At 49.4% G+C, this 27,945-nt stretch overlaps 1 protein-coding gene across 1 annotated transcript in view; it reads left to right on the top strand.

Annotated features, from left to right (window-relative positions):
• The window catches only part of LOC140428908 (uncharacterized), a 67,080-nt gene that overhangs the window by 9,585 nt on the left and 29,550 nt on the right, over positions 1-27,945 (top strand). Inside the window, exons 4-7 of the mRNA XM_072515556.1 lie at positions 1,231-1,326; positions 12,438-12,671; positions 12,764-12,786; positions 12,868-12,992. Coding sequence (XP_072371657.1) covers positions 1,231-1,326; positions 12,438-12,671; positions 12,764-12,786; positions 12,868-12,992 — 478 coding nt within the window. The remainder of the gene's footprint in view (positions 1-1,230; positions 1,327-12,437; positions 12,672-12,763; positions 12,787-12,867; positions 12,993-27,945) is intronic.

Below are 27,945 nucleotides of genomic sequence, written 5' to 3'. Positions count from 1 at the left end.
GTTCCCAAAACAAAACTAAGTGTACATGTGGGGTAGTGTTGTATTGTTAAATCATTCTAAAATGAAGAAAGACTGCACATGAAGAACGCACTATATGTGACTAAAGAATTGAAAGATCGTATTGAATAGTCAAAAAGGCACATATAATGCTGCCTAGATTAATGGCAAGCCAGAAGATTGGGAACATTTTAGAAGCGAACAAAGGATGATTGAGAAAATAAAAAAAGAGGGAAAAGCTCGAACATGGGAGTAAACGGGCAAGAAATATAAAACCAGGCGGTAAGAGCTTCACCAAGTATATAAAAAGGCATTGTGAAGCTAAATTAAAAGTTGGTCCTTGAGCCTGTTCCTCCATTCAATGACATCATGGCTGATCTGTGGCCTAACTCCGTATACCTGCCTTTGGCCCAAATCCTTCAACACATTTGCTTAACGAAAATGTATCTATCTCAGATTTAAAATTAACAACTGATCTAGCATCAATTGCTGTTTGTGGAAGTGAGTTCCAAACCTCTACCACCTTTTGTGTGTAGAAGTGCTTCCAAACATCTCTCCTGAATGATCTGGCCCTCATTTTTAGATTATGCCCCCTAATTCTAAAATCTCCAATCAGTAGAAACAGCATATCTTTATCTACCCTGTCTTTTCCTGCTAATATCTTGAAGACTTTGATCTGGTCATCCCTTAACCTTCTAAAATCTGGAGAAAAACCGGCCTAATTTGTATAATCTCTCCTCATAAGGAAATGACAGAGGGCTGGATTCTCCATTCCGCCGCACCAGATTTCTGGTTCAGCACGCTGGCGGGATGCTCCGTTTCGCCGGCTGGTAAATGGGGTTTTCCCAATGTGGGGCAGCCCCACGCCGTAAGGAAACCCCCGGGCTGCCGGCAAAACGGAGAATCCTAACGGTGGAGAATCCAGCCCAGAGACTTTGAACAAATATTTAGCATCTGTCTTTGTGGTACAAGACAGAAAATGCATTCCAAGAATAGCAGAAGATGTAGGGAATGGGGCAAGGAGTAACTTCTGATGATTATTTTCACTTAATCTCAATTTAATTGCTTGTACAGCATGATTCTGATTGGTTGCTATTTTGTTTGAATGGGAATTATTTTACCACGTTTCTAACATCGGGGAATATTGTCACCAAAACCCAGGTCACTGAATATTTGAACACATTTTTAAAATGTTGAATTTAATATAAGATGTATGCTGCCTTTCTTTCTCAGTGCGAGCTTAGCGATGAAATTGGAGCACTTGCTGCAGCCAATGATGCAACTCAAATATTCATTGCTCATCTGGAAGAAACGAGCAAAGATATTGAGGTAAATAAACCAGGATTGTCCAACTTTTTCGTGTGGGGGTGAAAAGATAAAGTTTGGCATGCCATTAAATACGGTAGCACAGTGGTTAGCATTGTTGCTTCACAGCTCCAGGGTCCCAGGTTCGATTCCCAGCTTGGATCACTGTCTGTGGGGAGTCTGCCCATTCTCCCCGTGTCTGCGCGGGTTTCCTCCGGGTGCTCTGGTTTCCTCCCCCAAGTCCCGAAAGACGTGCTGTTAGGTGAATTGGACATTCTGAATTCTCCCTCAGTGTACCCGAACAGGCGCTGGTGTGTGGCGACTAGGGGATTTTCACAGTAACTTCATTGCAGTGTTAATGTAAGCTTACTTGTGACAATAATAAAGATTATTATAATATTATAAATACCAATTTATAAATACCTCACACACTCTTCCCCCAGAACACATTTTCCCCCTCCGCCTCACTCACTCCTTTCTCCTCACATACAATCTCTCTTTCCCCTCACACACTCTTTCTCTCTCTTACCTCACACAGTCCCTCTGACCCCCTCACGCACTCCCTCTGACCCCTCTCACACATACACTCTCCCCTCACACACACTCTCTCTGACACAAGTTCTTTCTCTCTCTTCCCACTCACATGCTCTTTCTCTCTCTCCACCCACTAATACATTCTCTCCCACTCACACACTCTCGCTCCCCCTCACGCACACACTCTGTCCCTCCCCCTCACACACTCTTTCTCTCTCTCCCCCTCACACGCACTTTCCTCTCTTCCCCCTCACACTCTCTCACTCCATCACAGATATACTCGCTCTCTCCCCCTCACACACACAATCTCCCCTTTCCCCCTCATAAACACACACACTCTCTCTCTCTCTTCCTGACTCTCTCAGTCTCCACTCACTCACTCACTCAGATGCCAGTGGATCATGCTCCAGCTACCTCGCATTCCACTCCAGCTCCTTCATGCCCGTTTTCCACCCGCACTCTCTGGGCCCTGGAACTGACTGTAAAAACGTACCTTCCCACTGTTTGCAGCTCATCCAATCAGAGATTGTTTTCTCTCTGCTGCTGATGGGCTCACTTCAAGGCAGCTAAATGGTTTCACTTCCTCTATTGTAATGGCAAAGAGCACTTAGCAATGTTAATGTGGTCAGGAGCTGTCAATCATAACAAGAGTGTTCATAAATATTGTGGTTAGAATTAATGGAGGGGCCTTGAGATGCATTCAAGTATGAAGGGAAAGATCAATATACAAACCGCTCCAGCAGTTGTGCCTAAACCATTAAGCTGTCAGTCACAGGCTAGTGAAAGGTATTGTTCTCTGAAATCTCTGTAACACAGACATGGCCCTGTTGCTAACTTTAGGTTGGTTCAATTGGCTCTGTTTTATAACCTTTGCTCTAGAGTCGCCAGGTATCTTTATGATACCGCCACAATGTTCAAGTTCAAGTAATGATCAATAACTCAATACACCAATTAGTAAGATTCAAATCAAAGCACATTTATTTACACACAGTCAAATCTACTCATGCATAAACTCTACTTTCTAAGCTATTTCTATCACTAACAGGCCAATACTTAGCTTCGGACTGGCCCACCAAGTCAGGGGAACAAATGGGCTTTCGTTCGGGTTCTGAGTCTGCAGGATTCAAAAGCTGGTATGGACTGGTAGCTAGGAGCGAGCGTTGACTTGAGACTTACATTCTTTGGCGGCAGCTGGACAGGTCACTGTCAAGGGTTGGTTTGCGTTGCTGAGTGACACTGTCAAGAAGGACGATTTGAACTTGGGGGCTTTACTTTATAGTCCCCAGGAGCTTCCCACCTTTTGGGGCGGACCCCGTACCTGGTTTCAAGTGATTGGACTTTGTTCCAATCGCTTGGTTCGATTTCTCCAATACTGGAGCGTTTCCCTGATCGATGGGCGGTCTTTAGGTGTCCGTTAACCTCTTTTGTGTTGGCTCCCACTGGCGCCGAGGAGTCTGGCTTGGCCTTGTTTATCTCAAATGTTTCGATTGTTCCCAGGGATCGCTCATTAGTATGTAGATGGCCTCTACATTATTGTGCAGATGGTTGCTGGTATCGATGCTGTCTGGGCTTTTGCAGAGTCTAGTACACAGTAACTTGCACCTGCTAGCTTCTGCCTGTGTTGGCTGAATTTCCCTTCAGCCTTTGCTGTTCTCCATTTTACGTCGGGAATTGGCCAACCCAGGTGGCTACACACCCTCCTTGTGATCCTAACGCGAAGCGTGAAGGATCACATAACTGCCTTGTTCTGCATTCCCTGACCCAGCGAGCACTCTTCTATGGCCTCTACACTGACCATAACTATGCAAGAAAATTTTAACTGACAATCCTAAGTGGCGCTATGTCAAACAGGGGCATGCATTACAAAATAAAAAAACGTTGCCTCTAACTGTCCTTAATAAACTACACTCACTCAAACATTCCATCATACTGACTTCCTAAACAATACAAACAAAATCATAGCAGCATTATTCACATTTTTCCTGTCTTGGCAGTCAAGCTCAGGATTGTACAGTCGCTCATGAAACACATTTCTTTATTCACAAAAAAACACAAATGAATGTTCTTTATTATAGATCGCGGGGGTCGGGGGTCTGGTCATAACCGAAAATAGGGGATCTTATCCTATATACCGGGGTGCGAGCGCGGTAGGCTCTCCTTCGCCATTTCCTCAGATGAATAGTCTGCACGATGCAGCAGAGTATCGCCAATACTAGTATGGATTCTATCAAGTAGGACAGGGAGTACCAGGTTATAAACCTGTCACACCAAGATGGTATGGTTTCGCTTGTGACTGGGCTCTGGGTACTATGGGGAAGTGAATCATTAACAGCTGGGGGGGGGTTGGGGTTAGGGGGTTCGCGTTCGCGCGCAACCAAATGTCCATGAGGGTGATGAGCAACACGGAGGATGTCCTCATGGTTCTTCTTCTTTCTCTTCTCTTCTCTTCTCTTCATCTCTTTTCCTGGAGCTTCTGGGGTTCTGTGGGATCAAGCATAGTGTCTGTTACTATCTTGGTTTAATATCTCGTCTGTTAGTACGTCTGTCCTTCAGTGCCAATTACTCCCTTTATAATTGGTCACTAAGTGTGACTCCCTCATTTTTTTTTTTAAAACCGAATATTCGGACAAGACACACTTAAAAATACTGAAACAGTGCGAGCCGTCTCACAGACTGTGCGATTTACCATCCAAATGTTTCAGATGTAAATAGCATGGGGTTGGCAACCTAAGGGTCACCTGAAACAAAACAAAACTTTTTGAACCAAAAGTGCCGAAATGAGGTGCGTATGGGCCGCGACAGGTAAGATTTGGATGGAATCCCCGGGTAGGACGGCGACCAATGCCATGTGTGCTCTACCCGAGCGTAGCTGACCAGAGGGGATTCCCAGGCAGGGCGGGTCCCAATGCCGTTTCTCCACTGCCTGAGCAACCGACAAGAACGGGCAAGAAATGTAGTCATCGTGGGGGGTTGCCGTATTGGTTCTTCCTTCGAACCAGAAGGGCAGTTACGAACGGGGTCTCTGTTTCTGTCGACAGACGAGTTCCTCTGAACTGGCGTCTGGGACATTAACAAGTCTCTGCGGACAAACTAGTTCCTCTGAACTAGAGTCCGGGACAAGTTTCTCTGACTGCCAGTGGGCGTCAGAAGGGTGGTGACGTGGGGCCGTGGAAAAAAAAAATTTCCGGTCTTACATACAACATTTAACAATACAACTACAAACAACATTAAACATGCTGCAGGTTCCATCAGAAAGGACACCGTTTTCTCCCAAGCGGTTCCTTTTTAAAACATCATCTGGACACCTCAGTTATCGGTTGCGAACAGGGTCGCAAAGGAGTTCTCGTTTTGGGAGTCAGACTCAAAGTCGTCATCTTCCCCTGGATGCCAAACTCTTGAGTGTATCAGGGCGGATAGGGCTGCATGGTGTGATGGTGTCATTCCAGATGAGTCTGTATGAATTATCTCGGTGCCAAAAGGTGGTGTCTAGTTCTGTGGGGACGGAATCGGGGTCGTCATTGTAGGTCGGTGGTCGGTGGTGGGGTTTGTTTAGGAAAGTGATCATGAAGGGATCACTCGAATCGTGGTCAGATTCGCTGGGTATGGGTCCTGTTGCATGGGGATAGTAGGGAGGCGTGCTGTGGCTATTGTCCGAGTCACAGTCGCTGTCGCTGCTGCTGCAGTCTGTGGGCATTCCGGGGCGGAGTCTAGAGTTCGGGGGTGGAGTCGGGGTTCAGTCCGTGGCTGGGCTGGACGTGTTGGGGGAGGGTAGGGTTACGTTGGTTGTGGGCGGGGCGTTGTCTGCTGCGTCGAGCATGACGTGGTGTGTGTGGTTCGACTGTGTTCCATATGCCTTAAGCTGATTGATATGGAACCACGCAGTCTTTCTGTTGGGATACTTTATTTTGTAGACGGAAGAGCTTACTTTGTCCGCAATGGAGTACGGACCCGAATATTTAGGTGACAGGAACGTGCTGGGGTTATATACAGAGAGCATGACTTGCTGTCCTACACTGAACTCAGTCGCATCACTGTCTTATCGAAACAGGCCTTGTTCTGTTTCTTTCTTGTGCCCAATTTCACTGCGGCTGCTAGCTGAGCCGTTTTTACATTTTGTACCAGTTGTTCTACTGCTTTCTCGTGTGTGAAGGACGTCACTTCGGGGCTGGTCAAATCTAATCCTAATAAAAATTCTGTGCCTTTCATGGGGCGTCCGGTCATGAGGGTGTGTGGGGTGTAACCTGTAGATGTTGAGACTGTATTTCGCAAAAACATCAGCGCAAAAGGGAGGACTGAATCCCAAGTGGTGTTGTTTTGCTGGACCATTTTTCTGAGGGTAGCTTTTAGGGTCCGATTCATGCGCTCCACGATACCACTTGACTGGGGGTGGTATGCGATGTGGAATTTTTGGGTAATGCCAAATATCGTGAGGACGTTCTTCATGACACGTCCCGTAAAATGGGAACCTTGGTCGGATTCAATGCTGCGGGGGAGTCCCCATCTCGTAAAGATGTGGCGGGTTAAAATCTTGGCTGTGGTCTTTGCTGTGTTCGTTCTGGATGGGAATGCTTCCACCCATTTTGTAAACGTGTCTATCACCACGAGTACATATTTATAACCATTCCTGCAACGGGGCAATGGTCCAATATAATCAATCTGGAGGTTAGTCCAGGGGCCATTAACGGGTCGGGTGTGACTAAGCTGAGCCTTTTTGGCATATCTGTGTGGGTTGTTCTGGGCACAGATATGGCAATTCTCAATGTAGAGAGTTACATCGTCTTTTAAACTCGGCCACCAACAGAGCTGCCTGAGGTGGGCTGTAGTGGGATCAATTCCCTGATGTCCATGACTGTCATGGAACAAACAAATGAGCTGATTCCTGTCCTGTTCAGGAACCACGTAAAGGGTGTCTTTTAACAACACACCGTCATGTGTGGTCAGTGCATTTTAAAATCTATCTTAAGGTGCTGGATAGTTTCCTTTTAAAATCTCCCTGAGATTGCTATCCTGCTTCTGGGCCTGCACTAAATCCTCAATGGTGCGCTTTCGGGGGGTGACCAAAAATATCCGTGCCTGGAACCTGCTTTTACCAGTGCGTCGGCTTTTACATTTCCAGGGGGGGAGGAACGGTGGTGACTTCGAACTTTAGCTATTCCAAAAGTCCTGTTCTGTGCTCGCTCTAAAATGTGACGGAGCAATGGGGCTGAAGGGAGGGTTTTCCGTCTACGGAAACAAATCCTCTTGCTTTCCACAGGGGTAGGAATTCCGTAAGGCTGTTGCAGACATAGAGGCTGTCCGAATATATGTCTGCTGGGCTGGGGAAGGAATCTGGGTGTTCCACTATGTATGCGATGGCCGCAAGTTCTGCTGCCTGCGCGCCTAAGTGTCCTGGTAGTTTTATTGCTATTTCTTCTAGGGCGCGTACCTGCACGTCCTCGACGTAAATGCTGCATCCTGTTATGCGCTTCCCTTCTAATATTGTGGAAGATCCATCCACATATATCTTTATGGTTTCGCACGTGTCTGCGTGCTGGGGGCTCTGGGTTGAACTACCTATCTTTCTGGGGGGTATTTTCGCAATAAAGAGGTCTGTGTTGTGGTGTGGAGAGATGATTTCACATTCATGGGGGGGTGCCTGGGTACTGTAGGTTATCTGCTAAAAAGTGTGGGTCTTTGTCCTTTTAACAGTGATGTCCCATCCCTGCAAGAGAAGAGTCCATCTAGCTGCTCTTATTTGACTGACGGTACCATCCTTAAGTCGTCCGTCCAGTAAAAGTTGGGTGGGGGTGTGTTCCGTCAGGATTGTGATGGGGTTCAGTCCGGTTATGTAAGAAAAATACTGTACTGCCCAAAAAACTGCGAGCAGGTGCCTCTCACAGGCTGAAAATCCCTGCTCCACAGCATCTAAAACTCTGGAGGTGTAAGCCACGGGCCTTAACTGTTCGTGCCATTCCTGGAGGAGCACGGCCAAAAGGGTTCGGTCTGTGCTTGCTACCTCTATCGCATAGGGGGAAAGCGGGTCTGGAACTTGTAGTCCGGGGGCTGCTATGAGTGCTCTTTTCAACGAGTCCACAGCATCCGTATGCTGCGGAAGCCATTCCCAGGGGGCTCCTTTCTTTAGGAGGTTTGAGAGGGGCGCTGCCTTGCTGGCGAAACCGTCGATGTGGTTTCGGCAGTAGCCAACCAGTCCTAAAAACGACCGGAGGGCTGAAACGTTCTGGGGAAGGGGCAATTTGGCAATCGAGTCAATTCTTTTATGCTCGATCTCGCGTTTACCGTGCATGATAATTGTACCCAAATATATCACCTTGTTTTCCAAAATCTGGGCCTTTTTGGGGTTTACTTTACATCCAATTGCTTGTAGGAGTTCGGACAGAAGCTCAATGTGCTCTGCCTTGGTGTCTGTTTGCAGTAGTAGGTCGTCTACATACTGGACCAGACATTCGGGGCGAGAGAATTTTGACAGACCATTTGCCAGCTGTCGGTGGAAAATGGAGGGGGAGTTGTGGAATCCTTGTGGAAGGTATGTCCACGTGTACTGCTGATTTTTAAAAGTGAATGCAAATTTGTATTGACACGCTTTTGCCAATGGAATGGACCAGAATCCATTATTGATGTCCAAAACCGTAAAGAATTGAGTTGAGTCCCTGTTTGAGCATGGTCTCGGGACTTGTGGCTACTGTGGAGGCTGCTGCGGGGGTGATTTTGTTGAGTTCCTGGTAATCGATGGTCAGTCGCCATGATCCATCGGGCTTTCTCACTGGCCAAATCGGGGCATTATTAGTGGAGGCTACTGATATGAGTACGCCTTGCTCTAATAAGCCGTTGATAACTTTTGCGATTTCTCCCTCTGCCTCTTGGGGAAATCCATATTGCTTTTGGGGTCTAGGGTCAGGTCCTGTCATTTGTACTGAACCAGTCATCCGGCCACAGTCGTGTTTGTGGGTCGCGAATGCTGTCCTGTTCTTTTGTAAAACTGCCCTAACCTGCTTGTCCGTGCTAATCGTAGTCAGGTCAAACCAAAATTCGCCTACTGCGCTAATTTTGTTTGCATATTCTCCTATTGTGAGCGTTGCGGGGACTTTTGCGTATTTTGCCATTCTCCAGACACACTGGTTGACTGGATCAAAGGACAGGTTGTGGGAATTCATAAAGTCAATGCCCAAAATGTGTTCTGCTGTGTGGGGTAGATCGACTAAAACTATGGGGTGCTTAGTGGTGATGTTGCCGATTTGAATGGGTACAGGGGCTGTGATGTGTCCCTGCTGTGGGTGGCCTGTAAAGCCGCTAAGGGTGATGGTGGTTGTAGTGGGCCATGCGTCCTTTTGAAACATGGTGGAGGAATTGATTGTGGTGCGGGACCCTCCTGTGTCCCAGAGAAACTCGATGGGCTGTCCCCATATTTTTGCTGCAACTACTGGTCGGCCGGACCTATCCCAAAGGGTGTCGCAGACCCAACTGGGGGAGCCCGAACACAGTCAGTCCGTTCCGTTCAGGTCCGCCTGATCTGAACGGGTGCTCACACTATGTATGGGCTCTGTCTTATTCTTATTCAGGGTGCCTGCCTGCTGGGCTCTCTGTGGCTTTCGTGGGGCATTGCATTCTCTTGCAAAGTGTCCCAACTGTCCACAGTTGTAACACCCCTGTGACTTTTGTGGGGGGCTGTTCTTGCCTTCATTTACCCATGCAGGGTTCTGGTGTGCCTTAACTGCGTGTATGTCTGCTTCTGCCTGCTGTTCTTCGGGATTTTTGTTCGTGGGTTTGTTTTGAACAGATTGCTCCCAGGAGCGGGACAATCTTTTTACAACCTATTTCTCATTATGAGCCTCCTCTGAGAGATCATAATTGGCGCAAGCTTTTTGCCCTGTTTCTGTGGCATGGGAGATAAGGGTGCGGGTCCATTTGGCCATGTTGTCTGGGGACAAATGGGTGGGGTCTAAGTCTCCGAAAACTGCTGCAAAATGGATCCACAGGCATCCAGCAAATGCTGTGGGGTGCTCGGTTTTCTTTTGACTGCACTTATTGAGGCCATCTACGGGGTCACCCCTGTTATACCCGATCGCGTCTAGGATCGCGGTATGCATTTCTGTAAGGGTGCCTCCTCCCACGTTCTGTGGGTCGGGAAGGGCTTCTACAACCGAAGGGTCTAAACTCAAAACTGTGAGCTTCACTTGCTCTCGCTCATCCAGGCCGTGCATGGTCGCCTGCTGCTTTACTCTAGCAAAGAAGTGGTGGGGGTCTGAGGTGGGGAGGAACGGTTTGATTTTATCGCACGCATCCCGTAATTGGGTCACTGTTAAGGGGGTGGTGTACAGAAATTCCGTGTCGTCCGATGTGGCTGTGTGGTGGGTGGTGACTGGGTTCATTGGAGCCTGAACTATCTGCTCTGTGAGGGCTTGGGGCGCTTTTCTCTTCTGGGGATTTCCCTGCACACATGTTCCCTGGACATATCTCTGCGCTGTCTCACTCAATTCTTCCCAATCAGGGCCGTCTTCCTCATCTAGCTGTGATCCAAAGGTTTCCTGGAATCCTTTTTGAACTGAAAGCCGAGATTGCTGTTCTGCAATCTGCTTCCGGCACTTTGCGTGGTATAATGAGCTTTGTCTTTCCTCCGTGGTGGCAGCATGGAGTGCTCTTAACACTGCCTTCAGGTCACTACACTGCTTCTGCAATGCCTCTACCTGCTTCTCGGTTTCCCCTTGTACCAGGACTGCACGTTTAGTGTCCTGATGGGCCTTTTCGTACTGGGATTGGAAGCTGCTTAAGTGCGCCAGACAAGACTGGTGTGCCCCCTTGGCATCATCCACCTCTCCGTCTTTTGCTGCCAACTTCCTTCTTAACTCTACGGTCTCTTTCTCTACCTCACTGACATCGACCTTGCTCATTCGATGTATGCCTTCTATCTCTTTCCGGAGCGTCCTAACAACCTCCTCTGTGACTCGCAATTGTGCCAAACAGGACACGATTGCCATCGGCTTGCAAGCTTTTCCTGAGCTCTTCTTGTGAATCTCGCTCCGGTTCTCCCACCAAGTATGTCCTATACTCCCGGGGCCTGTTCCCTCATTTTCACAGAATTCGCTCCAAAGGGGCCATCCTTTCCCTTTGAGGTACTTTCTGATTTCCTCTTCCCAAACGGGACGCTGTCCTACTCTACTGCTGGTCGCTGCGACCGCAAATTCTTCGGGGTTCATGAGGCGTTGCATTGCCATCTTTCTTATCTGAATGCTTCTCTTGAAATTTGGAACAAGGGGTATTAAGGCGGTGCTGTAATTACGGGTATGGCTCTCGCTATTTTCCGGAATACAAACTCCCTACAGTTTTGTTGCAACAAAAAAATCTATCAGTATTACTTATTGCCCTGTTAGTTACGCATGCATACACACACTTCCGAATTATGAGGATTGATCAGAACTGCTTGAACACATGTGGGTTTTTTTCTGTTCCCAATTGGATTTCTAATTCAAATTTTTGGGTTCTCCCGGAGTGGTTAAGCCACTTCTAGATCGGTTCCGTCAGGATGTCGCCAGTAATATGTTGCTAACTTTAGGTTGGTTCAATTGGCTCTGTTTTATAACCTTTGCTCTAGAGTCGCCAGGTATCTTTATGATACCGCCACGAGGTTCAAGTTCAAGTAATGATCAATAACTCAATACACCAATTAGTAAGATTTAAATCAAAGCACATTTATTTACACACGGTCAAATCTACTCATGCATAAACTCTACTTTCTAAGCTATTTCTATCACTAACAGGCCAATACTTAGCTTCGGACTGGCCCACCAAGTCAGGGGAACAAATGGGCTTTCGTTCGGGTTCTGAGTCTGCAGGATTCAAAAGCTGGTATGGACTGGTAGCTAGGAGCGCCTATCGCGTAGCGAGCATTGACTTGAGACTTACGTTCTTTGGCGGCAGCTGGACAGGTCACTGTCAAGGGTTGGTTCGCGTTGCTGAGTGACACTGTCAAGAAGGAAGATTTGAACTTGGGGGCTTTACTTTATAGTCCCCAGGGGCTTCCCGCCTTTCGGGGCAGACCCCGTACCTGGTTTCAAGTGATTGGACTTTGTTCCAATCGCTGGCTTCGATTTCTCCAATACTGGAGCGGTTCCCTGATCGATGGGCTGTCTTTAGGTGTCCGTTAACCTCTTTTGTGTTGGCTCCCGCTGGCGCCGAGGAGTCTGGCTTGGCCTTGTTTATCTCAAATGTTTCGATTGTTCCCGAGGATCGCTCATTTGTATGTAGATGGCTGCTACATTATTGTGCAGATGGTTGCTGGTATCGATGCTGTCTGGGCTTTTGCAGAGTCTAATACACAGTAACTTGCACCTGCTAGTTTCTGCCTGCATTGGCTGAATTTCCCCTCAGCCTTTGCTGTTCTCCATTTTACGTCGGGAATTGGCCAACCCAGGTGGCTACAGCCCCCAGCCCGGGGGAGGTTCCCGGGCTCAAACCCTCATCCGAAATGTCTCAGGAAAGTAATCAACAATGAATTTGAAGCTGCAGTTCCCAGCTGGTCTTGGGTTTACATTTTGTCTGTTTTCATGAGACTGTCTCAATATGCATTTCTCTCATTCTACAACAACCTGTTCTATGTCGTTTTACAGGATAACTGTAGAAGCCAAAAACAAATTATGTGCGAAAAGCTTGATTCCCTAATTGCAACCTTGGAATCAAAGAAGCAGGAGATGATGCAAAAAATCACAAGCGAGCAAGATGAAAAAAGGAACCACTGCAAGTCTTTGATGAAAACATACTCTGAACGTGTACAATCCATGTCCAAGCTCATAGAATCTGCACTTCAGTCTATGGAGGAACCACAAATGGCAGTCTTTCTACAGGTATTGATATTTTAATCACATTTCGTTTTATTAGCTGTGATTTCCTTGACTGTGCTCAGAAAGTTTTTTATTTCATTATTTTTCTTTTATAGAATGCAAAGATACTGACAGCAAAGTAAGTACAGACAGCAGTTTAACATTTACCAATTGGAGAATCTCTTTTGAATCTAATTCGTAAGGTTTCTTCTATAATTAGACTTTCAGAGGCGACGAGAGCATCAGAGATCGAAGATTTGGAACACAATTATGAAAATATGGATCACTACAATGTAGATTTTGAGAAAGAACAGAATCTGCTCCAAATAATTAATTTCCTCAAAGGTAAAGGAATCTTTCTGCGTAAACCTATTCTTCCCAGAACTTTCTTTAAATCAACTGCCTTTATTGCCAGTGATCTCAGAACTCCCTAATCCCTGACCTATACCCCAAAACCCCAATTGTCCAACCCCCCACCCCTCGGCCTTGCAATCCCCCCTCCACCGCACCCCCCCTCCCCTCCTACCCCCCCCGCCCCCCCGGCCCCTGCCTCTTCCTCCGGGTCCTGGCACTTAGTTCCAGGCAGCTAGCTGCAGTGCCTCTTTTGGCCACTGCAGTGCTGTTCCTGGAATGACTGGAGAGATGACAGTCAATCAGCTTTCCAAGGTGGGACTTCCTCCTGGTGACCAGCAGAAGTCCCGCCTTCTGGCAATCAATGCTCGTTGCAGTGCGAAATGGCAATGTGCCTGCTGGAGTTGGTGGGGATGTGTTCACCCTCGCCAACTAGAAAATTCTGGCCAATGTATTAATACCAGCAAATCCCCTGTGACATTGTTCGCACTGGTGTCTGGATATTAACCTCCCTATTTTTGTATTCAAATCTCCTTGTAATAGATGATAACATTCTATTAGCTTTCCTAATTACTTACTGTACTCTATTGTGATTTATGCACAAGGACACCCAGATCCCTCTGCACCTCCAAGCTCTACAATATCTCACCATTTAGATAATAAGCTATTTTATTTTTCCCGTGAAATGGACAATTTCATATTTCCCCACATTATGCTTCATTTGCCAGGTCTTCGCCTACTCACCTATTTAAATATATATATTTTTTAAAAAAAATTATTAAAGGTTTTCATAAAATATCAAGAACAAAATATCAATAACAAAATGAGAAAAAAAGAACCCAACAGGGTTAAGTACAAAACACAGTCTAGATAAGCAACCCTCCTCTCCCTGTACATAAATAATAAATTAACATTAACACCCCGACTTAACACAACAGGTATATACACCCCCTCAGTAAATAACAAAAACAATAACAAAGTAACCCCCCCCCCCCGAGCTGCTGCTGCCATTGACCAATGTCTATCGTTCTGCCAGAAAGTCTAAGAATGGCTGCCACCGCCTAAAGAACCCTTGTACCGACCCTCTCAAGGCGAATTTCACCCTCTCCAATTTAATGAACCCCGCCATATCGCTGATCCAGGATTCCACACTTGGGGGCCTCGCATCCTTCCACTGAAGAAGAATCCTCCGCTGGGCTACCAGGGAGCAAAGGCCAGAATACCGGCCTCTTTCACCTCCTGCACTCCCAGCTCCTCTGCCACCCCAAATATTGCGAGCTCCCAGCCCGGTTTGACCCTGGATCCTACCACCCTCAACACCGTCCTCGCTACGCTCTTCCAAAATTCCTCCAGTGCTGGGCATGCCCAGAACATATGGGTGTGATTTCCTGGGCTCCCTGAGCACCTAACACACCTGTCCTCACCCCCAAAAAACCGGCTCATCCTTGTCCCAGTCATGTGTGCCCTGTGCAGCACCTTGAACTGTACGAGGCTGAGCCTCGCGCACGATGAGGAAGATTTCACCCTCCCTAGGGCATCTGCCCACGTCCCTTCCTCAATCTCCTCTCCCAACTCCTCCTCTCACTTACCTTTCACCTCCACCACCGAGGTTGCCTCCTCTTCCTGCATCACCTGGTAAGTTTCCGAGATCTTCCCCACTCCCACCCACCCCCCCGAGAGCACCGTGTCCTGTACTGTGTGTGGCAGTAGCTGTGGGAATTCCACCACCTGCCGCCTGGCAAACGCCCTGACCTGTAAGTACCTGAAGGTGTTCCCCGGGGGGGAGCCCATACTTCTCCTCCAGCTCACCCAGGTTCGCGAACTTCCCGTCCACAAACAGGTCCCCCAACTTTCGTATCCCTGCCTTGTGCCACCCCGAAAACCCTCCACCTGTTCTTCCTGGGGCGAACCGGTGGTTCCCCTGTAATGGGGTCCACGCCGAGGCCCCAACTACCCTCCTGTGCCGCCTCCACTGCCCCCAAATGTTGAGGGCAGCCGCCACCACCGGGCTCGTGGTATACCTCCTTGTAGGGAGCAGCAGCGGCGCCGTTGCCAGTGCCCCCATACTCGTACCCACACAAGACGCCGTCTCCAACCTCTTCCATGCAGCCCCCTCCCCCTCCATCACCCACTTGCGCACCATCATCGCATTGGTGACCCAGTAGTACCCACAGAGGTTGGGCAGCGCCAGCTCCCCCCATCTCTACTCCGTTCCAGGAATACCCTTCTCACCCTCGGAGTCCCTCGCACCCACACAAACCCATTATAATCCTGTTGACCCGCCTAAAGTAGGCCTTCGGGATAAACACGGGGAGGCACTGGAACAGGAACAAAAACCTTGGGAGCACCGTCATTTTGACTGACTGCACCCTACCCGTCAAGGACAGCGGCAACGCGTCCCACCTCTTGAACTCCTCCTCCATTTGCTCCACCAGCCTTGTGAAATTAAGCCTATGCAGGGCCCCCCCAGCTCCTGGCCACCTGGCCCCCAAATACCTGAAGCTCCTCTTCGCCCATTTTAGTGGGAGCTCGCTAATCCCCCTCTCCTGATTCCCCTGGATGAACTACGAACAGCTCACTCTTCCCCATGTTGAGTTTTGACCCCGAAAAGTCCCCGAATTCCCTGAGGATCCTCATTACCTCCGGCATTCCCCCCACCGGGTCCGCCACATACAGCAGCAGGTCGTCCTCATAAAGCGACACCTAATGCTCCTCCCCAACCCGCACCAACCCCTTCCAGTTCCTTGACTCCCTCAGTGCCATAGCCAGGGGTTCAATCGCCAGTGCAAAGAGCAGGGGGGACAGGGGACACCCCTGCCTCGTCCCTCGGTGCAACCGAAAGTACTCGGACCTCCTCCTGTTTGTGGCCACACTTGCCATCGGGACCTTATACAACAGCCTAACCCACTTGACAAAGCCCTCCCCAAACACGAACCTCTTCAGCACCTCCCACAGGTACCCCCACTCTACCCTATCGAAGGCTTTCTCAGCGTCCATCGCCACCACTATCTCCGCCTCCCTTCCCTCGCCGGCATCATGATAACGTTCAAAAGCCTCCGCACATTCGCGTTCAACTGTCTCCCCCTCACAAACCCCGTCTGGTCGTCATGGATGATCTGCGGCACACAATCCTCAATCCTCATGGCTAAGACCTTCGCCAGCACCTTGGCATCGACATTTAGCAAGGAGATAGTTCTGTAAGACCCACATTGCAGGAGATCCTTGTCCCGCTTCAGGATCAAGGAGATCAGTGCCCGGGAAATCGTCGGGGGTGAAGCCACCCCTCCCTTGCCTCATTAAAGTCCTGACTAACAGCGGGTCCAACAGGTCCATATATTTTTTATAGAACCCGACCGGGAAACCGTCCGGCCCCGGTGCCTTCACCGCCTGCATGCTTCCTACCCCTTTGATCAGCTCCTCCAGCCCCGCCACCAGTCCCTCTTCCATCTTTGGAAACCTCAATTGGTCCAGGAAGCGGCCCATCCCTCCCTCCTCCCGTGGGGGCTCGGATCGGTACAATTCTTCATAAAAGTCCCTGAGGACCCCATTGATGCCAACCTCACTCCGCACCACACTCTCTCCCATGTCCTTAACTCCCCCGATCTCCCTAGCTGCGTCCCGCCTCCGAAGCTGATGCGCCAGCATCCGGCTTGCCTTTTCCCCATACTCATAGATCGCCCCCTGGGCCTTCCTCCACTGCACCTCCGCCTTCCTGGTGGTCACCAGGTCGAATTCGGCCTGGAGGCTACGCCTGTTCCTCAACAATCCTTCCTCGGGCTCCTCCGCATACCTCCTGTCTATCCTCACCATCTCCCCCACCAGCCTCTCCCTCTCCCCCCGCTCCCTCCGCTCCTTGTGGGCCCTGATGGAGATCAGCTCTCCCCTCACCACCGCCTTCAGTGCCTCCCATACCATCCCCACTCGGACCTCCCCGTTGTCGTTGGTCTCCAAGTACCTCTCTATACTTCCTCGGAACCGCTCGCTCACCTCCTCGTCCGCCAACAGTCCCACCTCCAAGCGCCACAGCGGGCGCTGGTCCCTCTCCTCCCCCATCTCCAAGTCTACCCAATGCGGGGCGTGGTCCGAAATGGCTATTGCCGAATACTCAGTATCCTCTACTCTCGCTATCAGCGCAGTACTCAAAATGAAAGAGTCGATTCGGGAATAAGCCTCATGGACATGTGAGAAGAATGAAAATTCCCTAGCCCCCGGCCTTGCAAATCTCCAAGGGTCCATCCCTCCCATCTGGTCCATAAACCCCCTAAGCACTCTAGCCGCCGCCGGCTTCCTATCCGTCCTAGACCTGGAGCGATCCAGTGCCGGATCCAGCACCGTGTTAAAGTCTCCCCCCATTATCAGGCCCCCCACTTCCAAGTCTGGGATCCGACCCAACATACGCCGCATAAAACCTGCATCATCCCAGTTCGGGGCATACACATTAACCAGTACCACCCTCTCTCCCTGCAACTTACCCCTCACCATGACGTACCTAAAGCCATTATCTGCCACAATGTTCGACGGCTCGAATGCCACCTTCTTTCCCACCAAGATCGCCACCCCTCGATTTTTGGCATCCAGCCCTGAGTGAAACACCTGACCTACCCACCCTTTCCTCAATCTTACCTGGTCTGCCACCTTCAGGTTTGTCTCCTGGAGCATAACCGGCATCTCCCGCCTCTCCTTCGACTCCTCTCATTGTGTGGCACGCCCTCCTCTCCCGTTCCCCATCCATAGGATCTCCCCCTCCCCCTTCCACTCTAAGCGCGGGAAACAACCCTCGCTTCCCCGCCCCCTCCAGCCTTCAGCGTGGTAAAAAGCCCGCGCTTTCCACCTACCCGGCCCCGCCACCTCTGACGCAGCTCCTTTTACAGGCCCAGTCCCCTCACCCCCGACTCGGGCCTCCCCCTCCCCCACGGGGCCCCATCTCACCGCCGTCCACCCCCCTGTTCCGTTTACCTACCCCCCTCCAAGAGCCCCCCCCCCGACCAACCCGACCAAAACAGTGCCCAACCTGCCCAGCCACCCTCACCGACCCAAGAGAGAAAAACACAGAGAAAAAGAAACCCGGAGCAATACAAAGGCCCCCCTCCCCTCGAGAAAAAATATAAACATAACATATCAACCGCAGTCCCCAATCGCCCATCCCAACCCTCAATCTGTGTCCAGCTTCTCGTCCTGAACAAAGGCCCACGCCCCCTCCGGAGACTCAAAATAATGGTGCCGGTCCTTTTGGTGACCCACAGTCGTGCCGGCTGCAACATGCCTAACTTCACCCCCTTCCTGTGCAGCACCACCTTCGCTCGATTGTACCCGGCTCTCCTCTTCGCCACCTCCGCACTCCAGTCCTGATATATCTGAACCTCCGCGTTCTCCCACCTGCTGCTCCTCTCCTTCTTGGGCGACCTGAGCACACACTCCCGATCGACGAACCGATGGAACCTCACCAGCACCGCCTGCGGAGGCTCGTTAGCCTTGGGCCTCCTTGCCAGCACTCTATGGGCCCCTTCCAGCTCCATGGGCCCCTGGAAGGACCACGCTCCCATCAGCGAGTTCAACATGGTGACCACATAGGCCCCCACATCCGGCCCCTCCAGCCCCTCCAGGAGGCCCAGAATCCACAGATTCTTCCACCTCGACCGATTCTCGATCTCCTCGAACTGCTCCTGCCATTTCTTGTGGAGCGCCTCGTGCGCCTCCACCTTTACCGCCAGGCCTAAGATCTCGTTCTCATTGTCAGAGATCTTCTGTCGAGTCTCGCAGATCGCCACCCTTTGGCCGTCTGTGTCTCCAGCAGCTTATCAATAGAAGCCTTCATCGGCTCGAGCAGGTCCGTTTTAATTTCTTTGAAGCAGCACTGGATACCCTCCTGCTGCTCCTCCGCCCACTGCATCCACGTTGCCTGGTCTCCGCCCGCCGCCATTTTGTTCTTCTTCCCTCGCACCTTCTTCGGGTCCACCACCACCTTTTTTGTCACCCCGCTCCTGGTTGAAGCCATATACTGACAGGGAGCTGTTGTAGACTCCTTCCCACACTGGGAAACGTTGAAAAAGTTCCGTGGGGGCCCTCAAAAGAGCCCAAAAGTCAGTTTTTGCGGGAGCCGCCGAATGTGAGACTTAGCTCCGCATAGCCGCAACCGGAAGTCTATTTAAATATTTTTATAGGCTCTTTATATCTGCTTCACAATTTACATTCCCACTTATCTTTGTGTCATCAGCAAACTTGGCAACCATCCCTTCAATTCCTTCATCCAAATCATTTATATAAATTGTAAAAAGTTGAGGTCTCAGCACTGGCCCATGTGGCTCACCACTCATTATATCTTGCCAACCTAAAAATACCCATTTGTGCCTACTCTCTGCTTCCTGTTAGCCAGCCAAACGTCTATCCAGGCAAATCTGTTACACCATGAGCTTGTATTTTCCGCAATAACTTTTGAAGTAGCACTTTATCAAATGTCTTCTGGAAATATAAGTTCAATACATCCACCGATTTCCCTTTATCCAGAGCACAGGTTACATCCTCAAAGAACCTCAGTATGTTGGTTAAACATGACTTCCCTTTCACAAAACCATGATGACTCTGCCTAGTTATCTTGAGCTTATCCAACTGTCCTTCTTTAACTTCTTTAATAATATTTTCTATCTTTTTCCTATAACAGATGTTAAGCTAACTGGCCTGTAGTTTCCCACTTTCTGTCTCCCTCCCTTTTTGAATAGTGGAGTTACATTTGCTATATATCAATCCAATGAGACTTTCCCCAAACTTAGGGCATTTGGAAAATTAAAACTAATGCAGTAAAGTAGCCATAGTCCAAGATGACCATATGTTGCTTTCCCCTGTGAGGGAGAGAGCTGACTCTGGTGATTTAACCTGAGGATCACCTCAGGTGAGGGGCAAGGTTGAGAAGGCCGGACCTTCATGAATAACCTCAGCCGGATACAGGAATTGAACCCGTGCTGTTGACCTCACTCTACATCACAAGCCAGCTGTCCCATCAAACTGAGCTAAACCCCATTGAATAAAGGTTGGATTTCCCTTTTCATTATGCCTCTGTTTGGACGATAGATGTCTTTGACCTCGGCTTGGAAGACTGGGTTCAGTATGCGCAGCGAATGTGCTACTGTTTTAGGGCCAACAATATCACAGAGAATGACTGTTGGACTGTCATCTTGTTGATCGCCTGTGACACACATATGTTTTCAGTGATACGAAACCTTACTTACCCAGCTGCACCCAACATGCAAGCTTTCAACCAACTAGTAACTCTAGTGGGACAGCATTTTAACCCAACTTCATCCGTTATCGTACAGCAGTATCATTTTAATGTATCACCGAGAATTTGACACGTTTGCGAAAGATTGCAGAATTTTGTGAATATGGCACTGCCCTGCAGGAAATGCAGCGAGACAGTTTAGTATGTGGTGTTAACAATGCCACCACCCAAAATAAATTATTGGCAGAACCTTCCCTGAATCTACAACAAGCAATGCAAATATCGCTGTCCTGGGAAAGCATGAAGCAAGGGGTGCAGGAAATACAAAGGATGGAAGTAAATGCCTTGGGTGCATTGCCTCCCGGAGCAGGACCCTCCCCAGGTGTTTACCCTGTGCTGGACCGAATGCCGTAAATGCCTGATTCGTTGGCCAAAGGCTTAGTTGTCCTGATGAGAAATGTCCCCGGAATCCGTTGAGGGTGAGTCGGGTCATTGGGTGGGCTTGTGGTTGCCGGCCCAGGTGAGAGTGCAGATCGCAGCCCAACCAGTGATCCAGACACCCCGATGGAGGCAGGTGTCAGCATAGAGTGAATACCCAACCTGGATGAGCCTGAAGAAGATGACTACATGCAGTTAAATTGCCTGGCGGTCCCCCGGGTGGCCCCCACAAGGACCACGCTTAGATAAACGGGCCTGAACATGGAACTGGTGTAGCCGTTTCTGTTGTGGAATGGAAGATGTTCGACCGCATCAGACAGGGCATACAGGACTTGGACCTGTGCGATACTAAGGCTAGGTTGGCCATGTATTCTGGTGAATTGCAGGTACCACCATGACTCAGGTGATTTCTGGTCACCAGTCGGCGCTCTCCCCGATTATCGTGGTCAAAGGGCAAGGCTGTAGCTTGTTGGGCTGTAATTGGTTGAGCCATTTACAGCTAAATTGGCAATGCATCCTCTAGAAGGGGTCCAGGGGCTTAAGTGAAGTCTTGAGAAAGTACCCCAAAGTAGTTCAACCCAGACTAGGAAAGATGTTAGCCCTCATTCATGTTGACGCGGGAGCCCAACCTCAATATTTCCAGGCACGCCCAACGCCCCTATGCATTGTTGGAAAAAGTAGAAATTGAACTCAGTTGACAAGAAAATTTGGGTACACTTTGCAGATTGGGCAGCTACAGTGGTGCCAGTATTAAAAGCAGACAAGACAGCCCAGTTATGCGGGGAGTAAATGCTTACTGTGAATACGGCTTCAAAATTTGATCGCAAGCCCATTCCTCGCACTGAGGGTCTTGATGCAAAGTTGGCAGGTGGATGTTTGTTCACTAAACTCTATATTAGCCACATGTATTGACAACTTGAGTTGGACACGGCCATCCGAAAATTTATTACCGTAAATATGCAGAGGGCTTTACGGGTATACCTTTCATGGTGTCCCCTGCCTGTACTATATTTCAATGAGTAATGGAGAACATCCTGAGGGGGTTGCAGCACGTGGCGGTCTATTTAGATGATGTGCTGGTCATGGAAGCGACCGAACAAGAGCATCTGGAGAACCTTGAGACTGTACTAACGTGTTTCTCTCAGTCTAGTTGGCCATGGCTTCTTCTGGAAGGATAGGTTCGAGCAACCCAGGACACAAGTAACTAATGTGAGGTGTAGGGTTTTCCACAGGATGGGCAACGCTGGAAGTGGCATTCATAGAAACGTAGAAAATAGGTGCAGGAATAGGCCATTCGGCCCTTCGATCCTGCACCACCATTCAATATGATCATGGCTGATCATGCAAATTCAGTATCCCACTCCCATTTCTCTCCATACCCCTTGACCACTTTAGCCGCAAGGGCCACGTCCAGCTCCCTCTTGAATATGTCCAATGAACTGGCCCCAACAGCCTTCTGTGGTAGAATTCCACGTTCACCACTCTCTGAGAGAAAATGTTCTTCCTCATCTCAGTCCGCAATGGCTTACTTCTTATTCTTAGGCTGTGACCCCTAGTTCTGGACGTCCCCGACATCGGGAATATTCTTCCCACATCTAGCCTGTCCAGTCCCATCAGGATTTTACATGTTACAATGACATCCCCTCTCATTCTTCAAAACTCCAGTGAGTACAAGCCTAGTCGATCCAGTCTTTCTTCATATGTCAGTCCTGCCATCTCGGGAATTAGTCTGGTGAACCTTCGCTGGACACCCTCAATAGCAAGAATGTCCTTCCTCAAACTAGGAGACCAAAACTGCATATAATACTCAAGGTGTGGCCTCACCAAGGCCTTGTATATCTGCAGTAAGGCATCCCTACTCCTATACCCAAATCCTCTCGCTATGAAGGCCAACATGCCATTAGCTTTCCTCACTGCCTGCTGTACCTGCATGCCAACCTTCAGCGACAGTTTCACCATCATACCCAGGTCTCACTGGACTTCCCCTTTTCCTAAACTGCCATCATTCAGATAATAATCTGCCTTCCTGTTTTTGCCACCAAAGTGGACCACCTCACATTTACCCACATTATATTGCATTTGTCAAGTATTTTCCCATTCAGCCTGTCAAAGTCACCCTGCAGCCTCTTGGCATCCTTCTCACAGTACATACTGCCACCCAGCTACGTGTTGTGTGCAAATTTGGAGATATTGTATGCAATTCCTTCATTCAAATCATTAATTCAAGGGGGTCGGCAGCAAGGGTTGGGGGTGGCACTCAGCGAGCCCACCTCTTCCTCATGTTCAGTCCCTCTATAAGGCATTGAGTGCTTTTGATTGATGAACCACCCACTCTGCAGTTGCCAAGCGACACACACGGTTTTACCTGTCATGCCCGTTGCATGGCAACAGGCTTGCCTGTTGCTGAGTTACGACCAGCCGTAATGGAATGAGGCTCTTAAGTGGTCATTAATTGGCCACTGAACGGTCTCAATTAGAGGTGGAGCAATAAGGCCGAAGATGGGATTCTCATCCAGAACCTAATTTTGGAGGAGGTGGGAAGGCAGCTGGGTTCAGGTATGCCACCATTCCACCTCAGTAAATGACCACCCTGCCTTCAAGCCTGCCTGCATTGTCAACATAAAATTTCAGCCATGCCTTTCGAAACCTTTGCTGCCAATGAGGATTTTTGAAGTATAGTCACTGCTGTAACTTAGGGTGTACACAACACGTTCTCACAAACAATAATGTGCCAATGACCAGAAAATATGGTTTAGTTATGTTAGTTCAGGGATAAATATTGACCAGGGCAGCGTTTTGGCGAACTCCTCTCCTTTTTGTCAAAATAGTGCCATGGGACCCTCTCCATTCACTGAGAAGAAAGATGGTGATTTGTTTTAACATCTTATCTGGAAGATGACACTGCAGTGCTCCCTGAGTTCTGTGTTGGGATGTTAGCCTGGATTTTAAACTAAAGTCTCTTGATTGGAATGTGAAGTCTCATCTTTTTGACTCAGAAATAAAAGTGCCCGCAATAAGCCAAGGCAAGATTCAGCTGAAGCCAAACAACACATTCAGGGCGGGATTTTTCATCGGCTGACGTTAAAATTGGGAAACGCGATTGGGTGGAGAATAGGGTCCGACGCCAAAAACACAACGGCTGCTGGTTTGATGCCAAATCGCAATTCTCCGTCACCTCAACAGCAGCATCAATGTGGTCCGTAACGCACATCCAGTAAACACCATTTGCATGTCATTAGCGGGCCTGACCCGGTCTTCTCCGGGGCCTCCGTGTTTCTCCGACATCAGCCAAAGGAGAATCCCGCCCCACGAATCCTGCCCTGGTGTCAACACTTAGGGCGGGATTCTCCGTTGTCCGGCACCGATATCGTAATCATCGATTGGGCTGAGAATCCCTTCCGACGCCCAAATCAGGCTGGTGTTGGTTTGACGCCGGTTTTCGAGTCTCCGCCCCATGAAATGGCGTCACCACGCCGTGCGGCACATGCCGTTAGAACGGCATTGTCATATCATTAGAAGGCACTCCCCCGATGCGCCACCCGATGGGCCAGGTTCCTGACTGCACGGTTGACGTGTGGTCTGGGCGGTCAGGAACCCGGTGTTGCGGCCGCGGACTGTGTCCGTCGCCACAGCAGTCAGCCAGGAGCCACACTGCTGGCCAGAGGGGCTTCCGCATGGGCTAGGAGGACTCATGGGGGGTGGCCAGGGGTTGCCTGTGGGGCAGTATTTGGCAGGCTGTGTCCGCTCCATGTTGTATGGCGCGACCGGTGCAGGTTATCGCCATGCACATGCGCGGCCACGGACCCGGCTATTCTCTGGCCGATTTGGCATGGGAGCCGGGGTTTTTACCCGGCGCTGCTGCTAGCCCCTCACCGGCCCCAGAATCGGCGAGGGTTCGGCGCTGACTTTGGCATCGTAAAACACCACAGTTCCCACGCCGGCATCTGCACTTAGCTGAGAATCCAGCCCTTAGTTTCAGGAACGGAGAATCCAGCCCTTAATCTTTGCTATTCCTCTTGAGTTAATGACCCAAATGTTCAAAATATTCCTTATTCTGACATTTCTGTTTTTAATGATGACTATAGTTACACTCTGAGCTGATGATCCTAAATAATCCAAATTGGATACCGCTTTTGTGATACAGATTCATAACCTCTTGAAATGGCTGAATCAGCTGACCAGTTTTTAACCTGGTCTAACCTGCACATGTCTGGTATCATACTCCTGCTCTAACAAAATCTCACTTCAATGGAGACAAGAATAGCCAGCTGCCTCTATAAACCGTGCATGCGTGAAACAAACCCAACCTCACATTCCCACCCCTGCAAAAATAGGAAGTGCTGTGTGTGGGATCAGGACTTCTGATTTTCACTATTATGGCCAGGATGGAGAGCCTCTCTGCCATGCTGAAAATCCAGACGTAGGCCTTTACAACTCAATTAAGGGGAGGTAAACATTGCTTGATTCATTTCAGTAAAATAAATAGAAACAGAAAAAAACAAACCACTAGTGTAGAGGGTGCCATCTCTGCTACTCCACTACTGGGCCGATATCTGGGGTTTGAGTGCCTGTGTGTGTCTCTCTCCAGCTGGCACTGAAACTTCAGAGGCCAGGGGATGCCGCACTGGGACACTTCCACTGAAGAGAGCACTGAATCAAGCCTGCCGTTTATCCCTAACCGGCAGCCTGAGGCTTATATCACACAGATCTTCAGACCCCTACCAATACCCAGGTGATTCTCTCTCTTGCCGGTGGTGCAACACCCACCCGGTTCCTACTTCGCTAGAGTAGCTTTCCCAAGAGAGAGAATAGGACACTGCTGTTTATTACCTAACCAGCAGCCTGTCCTGAGTGAATCGCTCAAGATGACCCTTGATTCTTGAACCCGGAATTAAGGTGAGGAATATTTTAACAATGACTTGGTCAGAGATCGCTGGTGAAAGATTGAAGAATTTAAACGACTCCAATTATCAGCAAATCAAGGTTTATTGCAAAACCCAGGTCAAAATCATCAACAGAAAGGAAATATAATAAAATCTTAAACTCTAACACAAAATAAGTCTATTCAAAAGTACTATAACGAACACAACAAAAAATCTTATGGTTACACAGTTTTAGCAATAGCACAAAAACACAAATCAAGTTCCCTTCCCCAAAGCCTCAACCACTATTAAAGTCAAGGGAGTTTCGCAAGCTGCTGCAGGGTACTTACGGTCACAGGCTGCAGAGGTCAAGTCAAAGGTGGAGAGGTCGAGCCAAGAGACCCTCAATCGAAACACAGCCCCTTTTATATCCGTTTTACCTGGCTTTTTCCTGTGTTCGGCCAGCCCCTTTTGCATTGAATCCATAAGGTTTAAAGTTCCCGCTGGTCCTGCCCCCGTTGAGCCTGTCAGACCTGTCAAGATAGGAGTACCTCCCCTAGGTCCGCCTCCAGTCTGCTTTTTGAGATAACGAGGTTGAGCTCCCTTGTGAAGAAGTTCAAAGTCTTCCATCTGCTCTGGAGATCGCTGCTATGTTGATGGGGTGTTGATTGGATACTGCTCTGGTGGAGGCAAAGTCATTTACATCTGCATGGGGCTATGACCATCCCATTGTCCTGCTTGCAGGCAGGCCCCCTGTGTATTCCCGTGCCCCTTTGTCTGTGTTTTGATCTTATCTCGTTGTCTGGCTCCTTCTTCCTTGTAGCTCCTAGGGGGGGGTTTGTAAATACTTATGTCCCTACTCAGCTCAGCGGACCAGGCCTGCTGGGAAAACTGGTTACGTTCTCTTGGCTGAAAAGTCAGTTTACAGTCTCTGAGTTTTATTCTTGGGCAGTCCAAAAAGGGCCGAATTGCCCGAAAACCTTACAGATGCCCCTTCGATACGTCCCTACCTGCTTGGACCGTATCGACACAGGTGAAGGGCAATCATTTCCTTTTGTGTGGACCGTAGGCCCCCCCCCAACAACATGCGAAACTACAAGTCCCAAGACAGTTCCCTTAATCTAGGCTACCCCTGATTTCAATGAAAGGGAAAGACAAGACCATACTTAATTCAAACACACAGTAACATATACACATTTCACCGGAACCCCAAACGTAAGGGTCCCTGTACATATATCACAATCAAGTAACTGAAACCCGCGAATCCATACAACTATTTACAATTGCATCTCTTTATTTCACCAAGGATCCTCCTTTCTTGGCTGCACTTCGCTTCTTCCCGTTGAAGGCTCTTCATTTTTCCTCCATCGTCGATACCTGCAGCTGAGAGGTTTAGTCCAACTGAGGCGACAGCATAATGTACCCCCTGTACAACATTTTCTTTGTGGGGGCAAACACTAAACCATTCTCAGGCCCCCCCCTGGTGGTGATCGGACAGTTGTGAGGGTCGATCGGTTGGGCTGTGGGCAGGGGTCGCTTTACCTGAACCAGCAGTTCGGTAGCTTCTACAGTCATCCCTTCCCTGGGCGTTACACATCCCTCCCCACTGCGGTCAATTTATCCCGTTCCCTGGGTTCTGCCACCACCTTACAAAAGTGATTAATGCCCCTTGTGGACATGCCTTGGTAGATCCCCATGAACACAAATAAATGCCCTGGTCAGAAGCCCACCACTTATCCCAGCAAACGGTGATCCTACCCGGTGACCCCGTGATGGTCCGGTAGGTGTTGGTGTCCAGGCGTTCCCAGTCCGAGGACCGATCCCTCATGTCCAGCCTCAGCTTCCTGGGCCACCACCATCTCCCCAAAGGAACGTCCCCCTCACAGGTTAAACACACCCGCCTGCCCTCAGTCACCCTAACCCGGTCAGTCGAAGGACTCTTCTGTCTCGCCTCTGCGGAGTTCTCCCGGTCCCACCATCGCCAAGATCATCAAACTCCACATCGTCGGGTGCCCCATCTGTAAAAAACAAAACACATCCTTGCCTCCACAGAACTACCTACCTTAAAGTGCATGGGTTCTATCCAGCGGCAGCAGCAGCTCCCGCTTTGAAGTTGTGAAATCAACATGAAATTGCCGCAGCCTGTCTGTGATTCTGTGTTCACAGCCCGGCTCCCCAGGGTCCTAGTGCCTGCTGCGATCCGGCGGCAGCAGCAGCTCCCGTTTTGAAGTTGCCGCAGCCTGTCTGTGATTCTGTGTCCACAGCCCGGCTGCACCAGGGTCCTAGTGCCTGCTGCTTCATCATTTTACCATTGCACTAGGCGCTTCTGTGTTCCCACGATCCTAAATAATTCACACACCACTACACACTAATTAGAACTAACAGGGGGGGGAATGCTATATACAATGCCACCCGTCTCCGGGTGGCCAAATTA

This window comes from Scyliorhinus torazame, chromosome 8 (assembly GCF_047496885.1).
Source record: "Scyliorhinus torazame isolate Kashiwa2021f chromosome 8, sScyTor2.1, whole genome shotgun sequence".
Classification (NCBI taxonomy): Eukaryota; Metazoa; Chordata; class Chondrichthyes; order Carcharhiniformes; family Scyliorhinidae; genus Scyliorhinus; species Scyliorhinus torazame.
The sequence above is the reverse complement of the archived record's forward strand: the minus strand, read 5'-3'. Positions and strand labels throughout refer to the sequence as shown.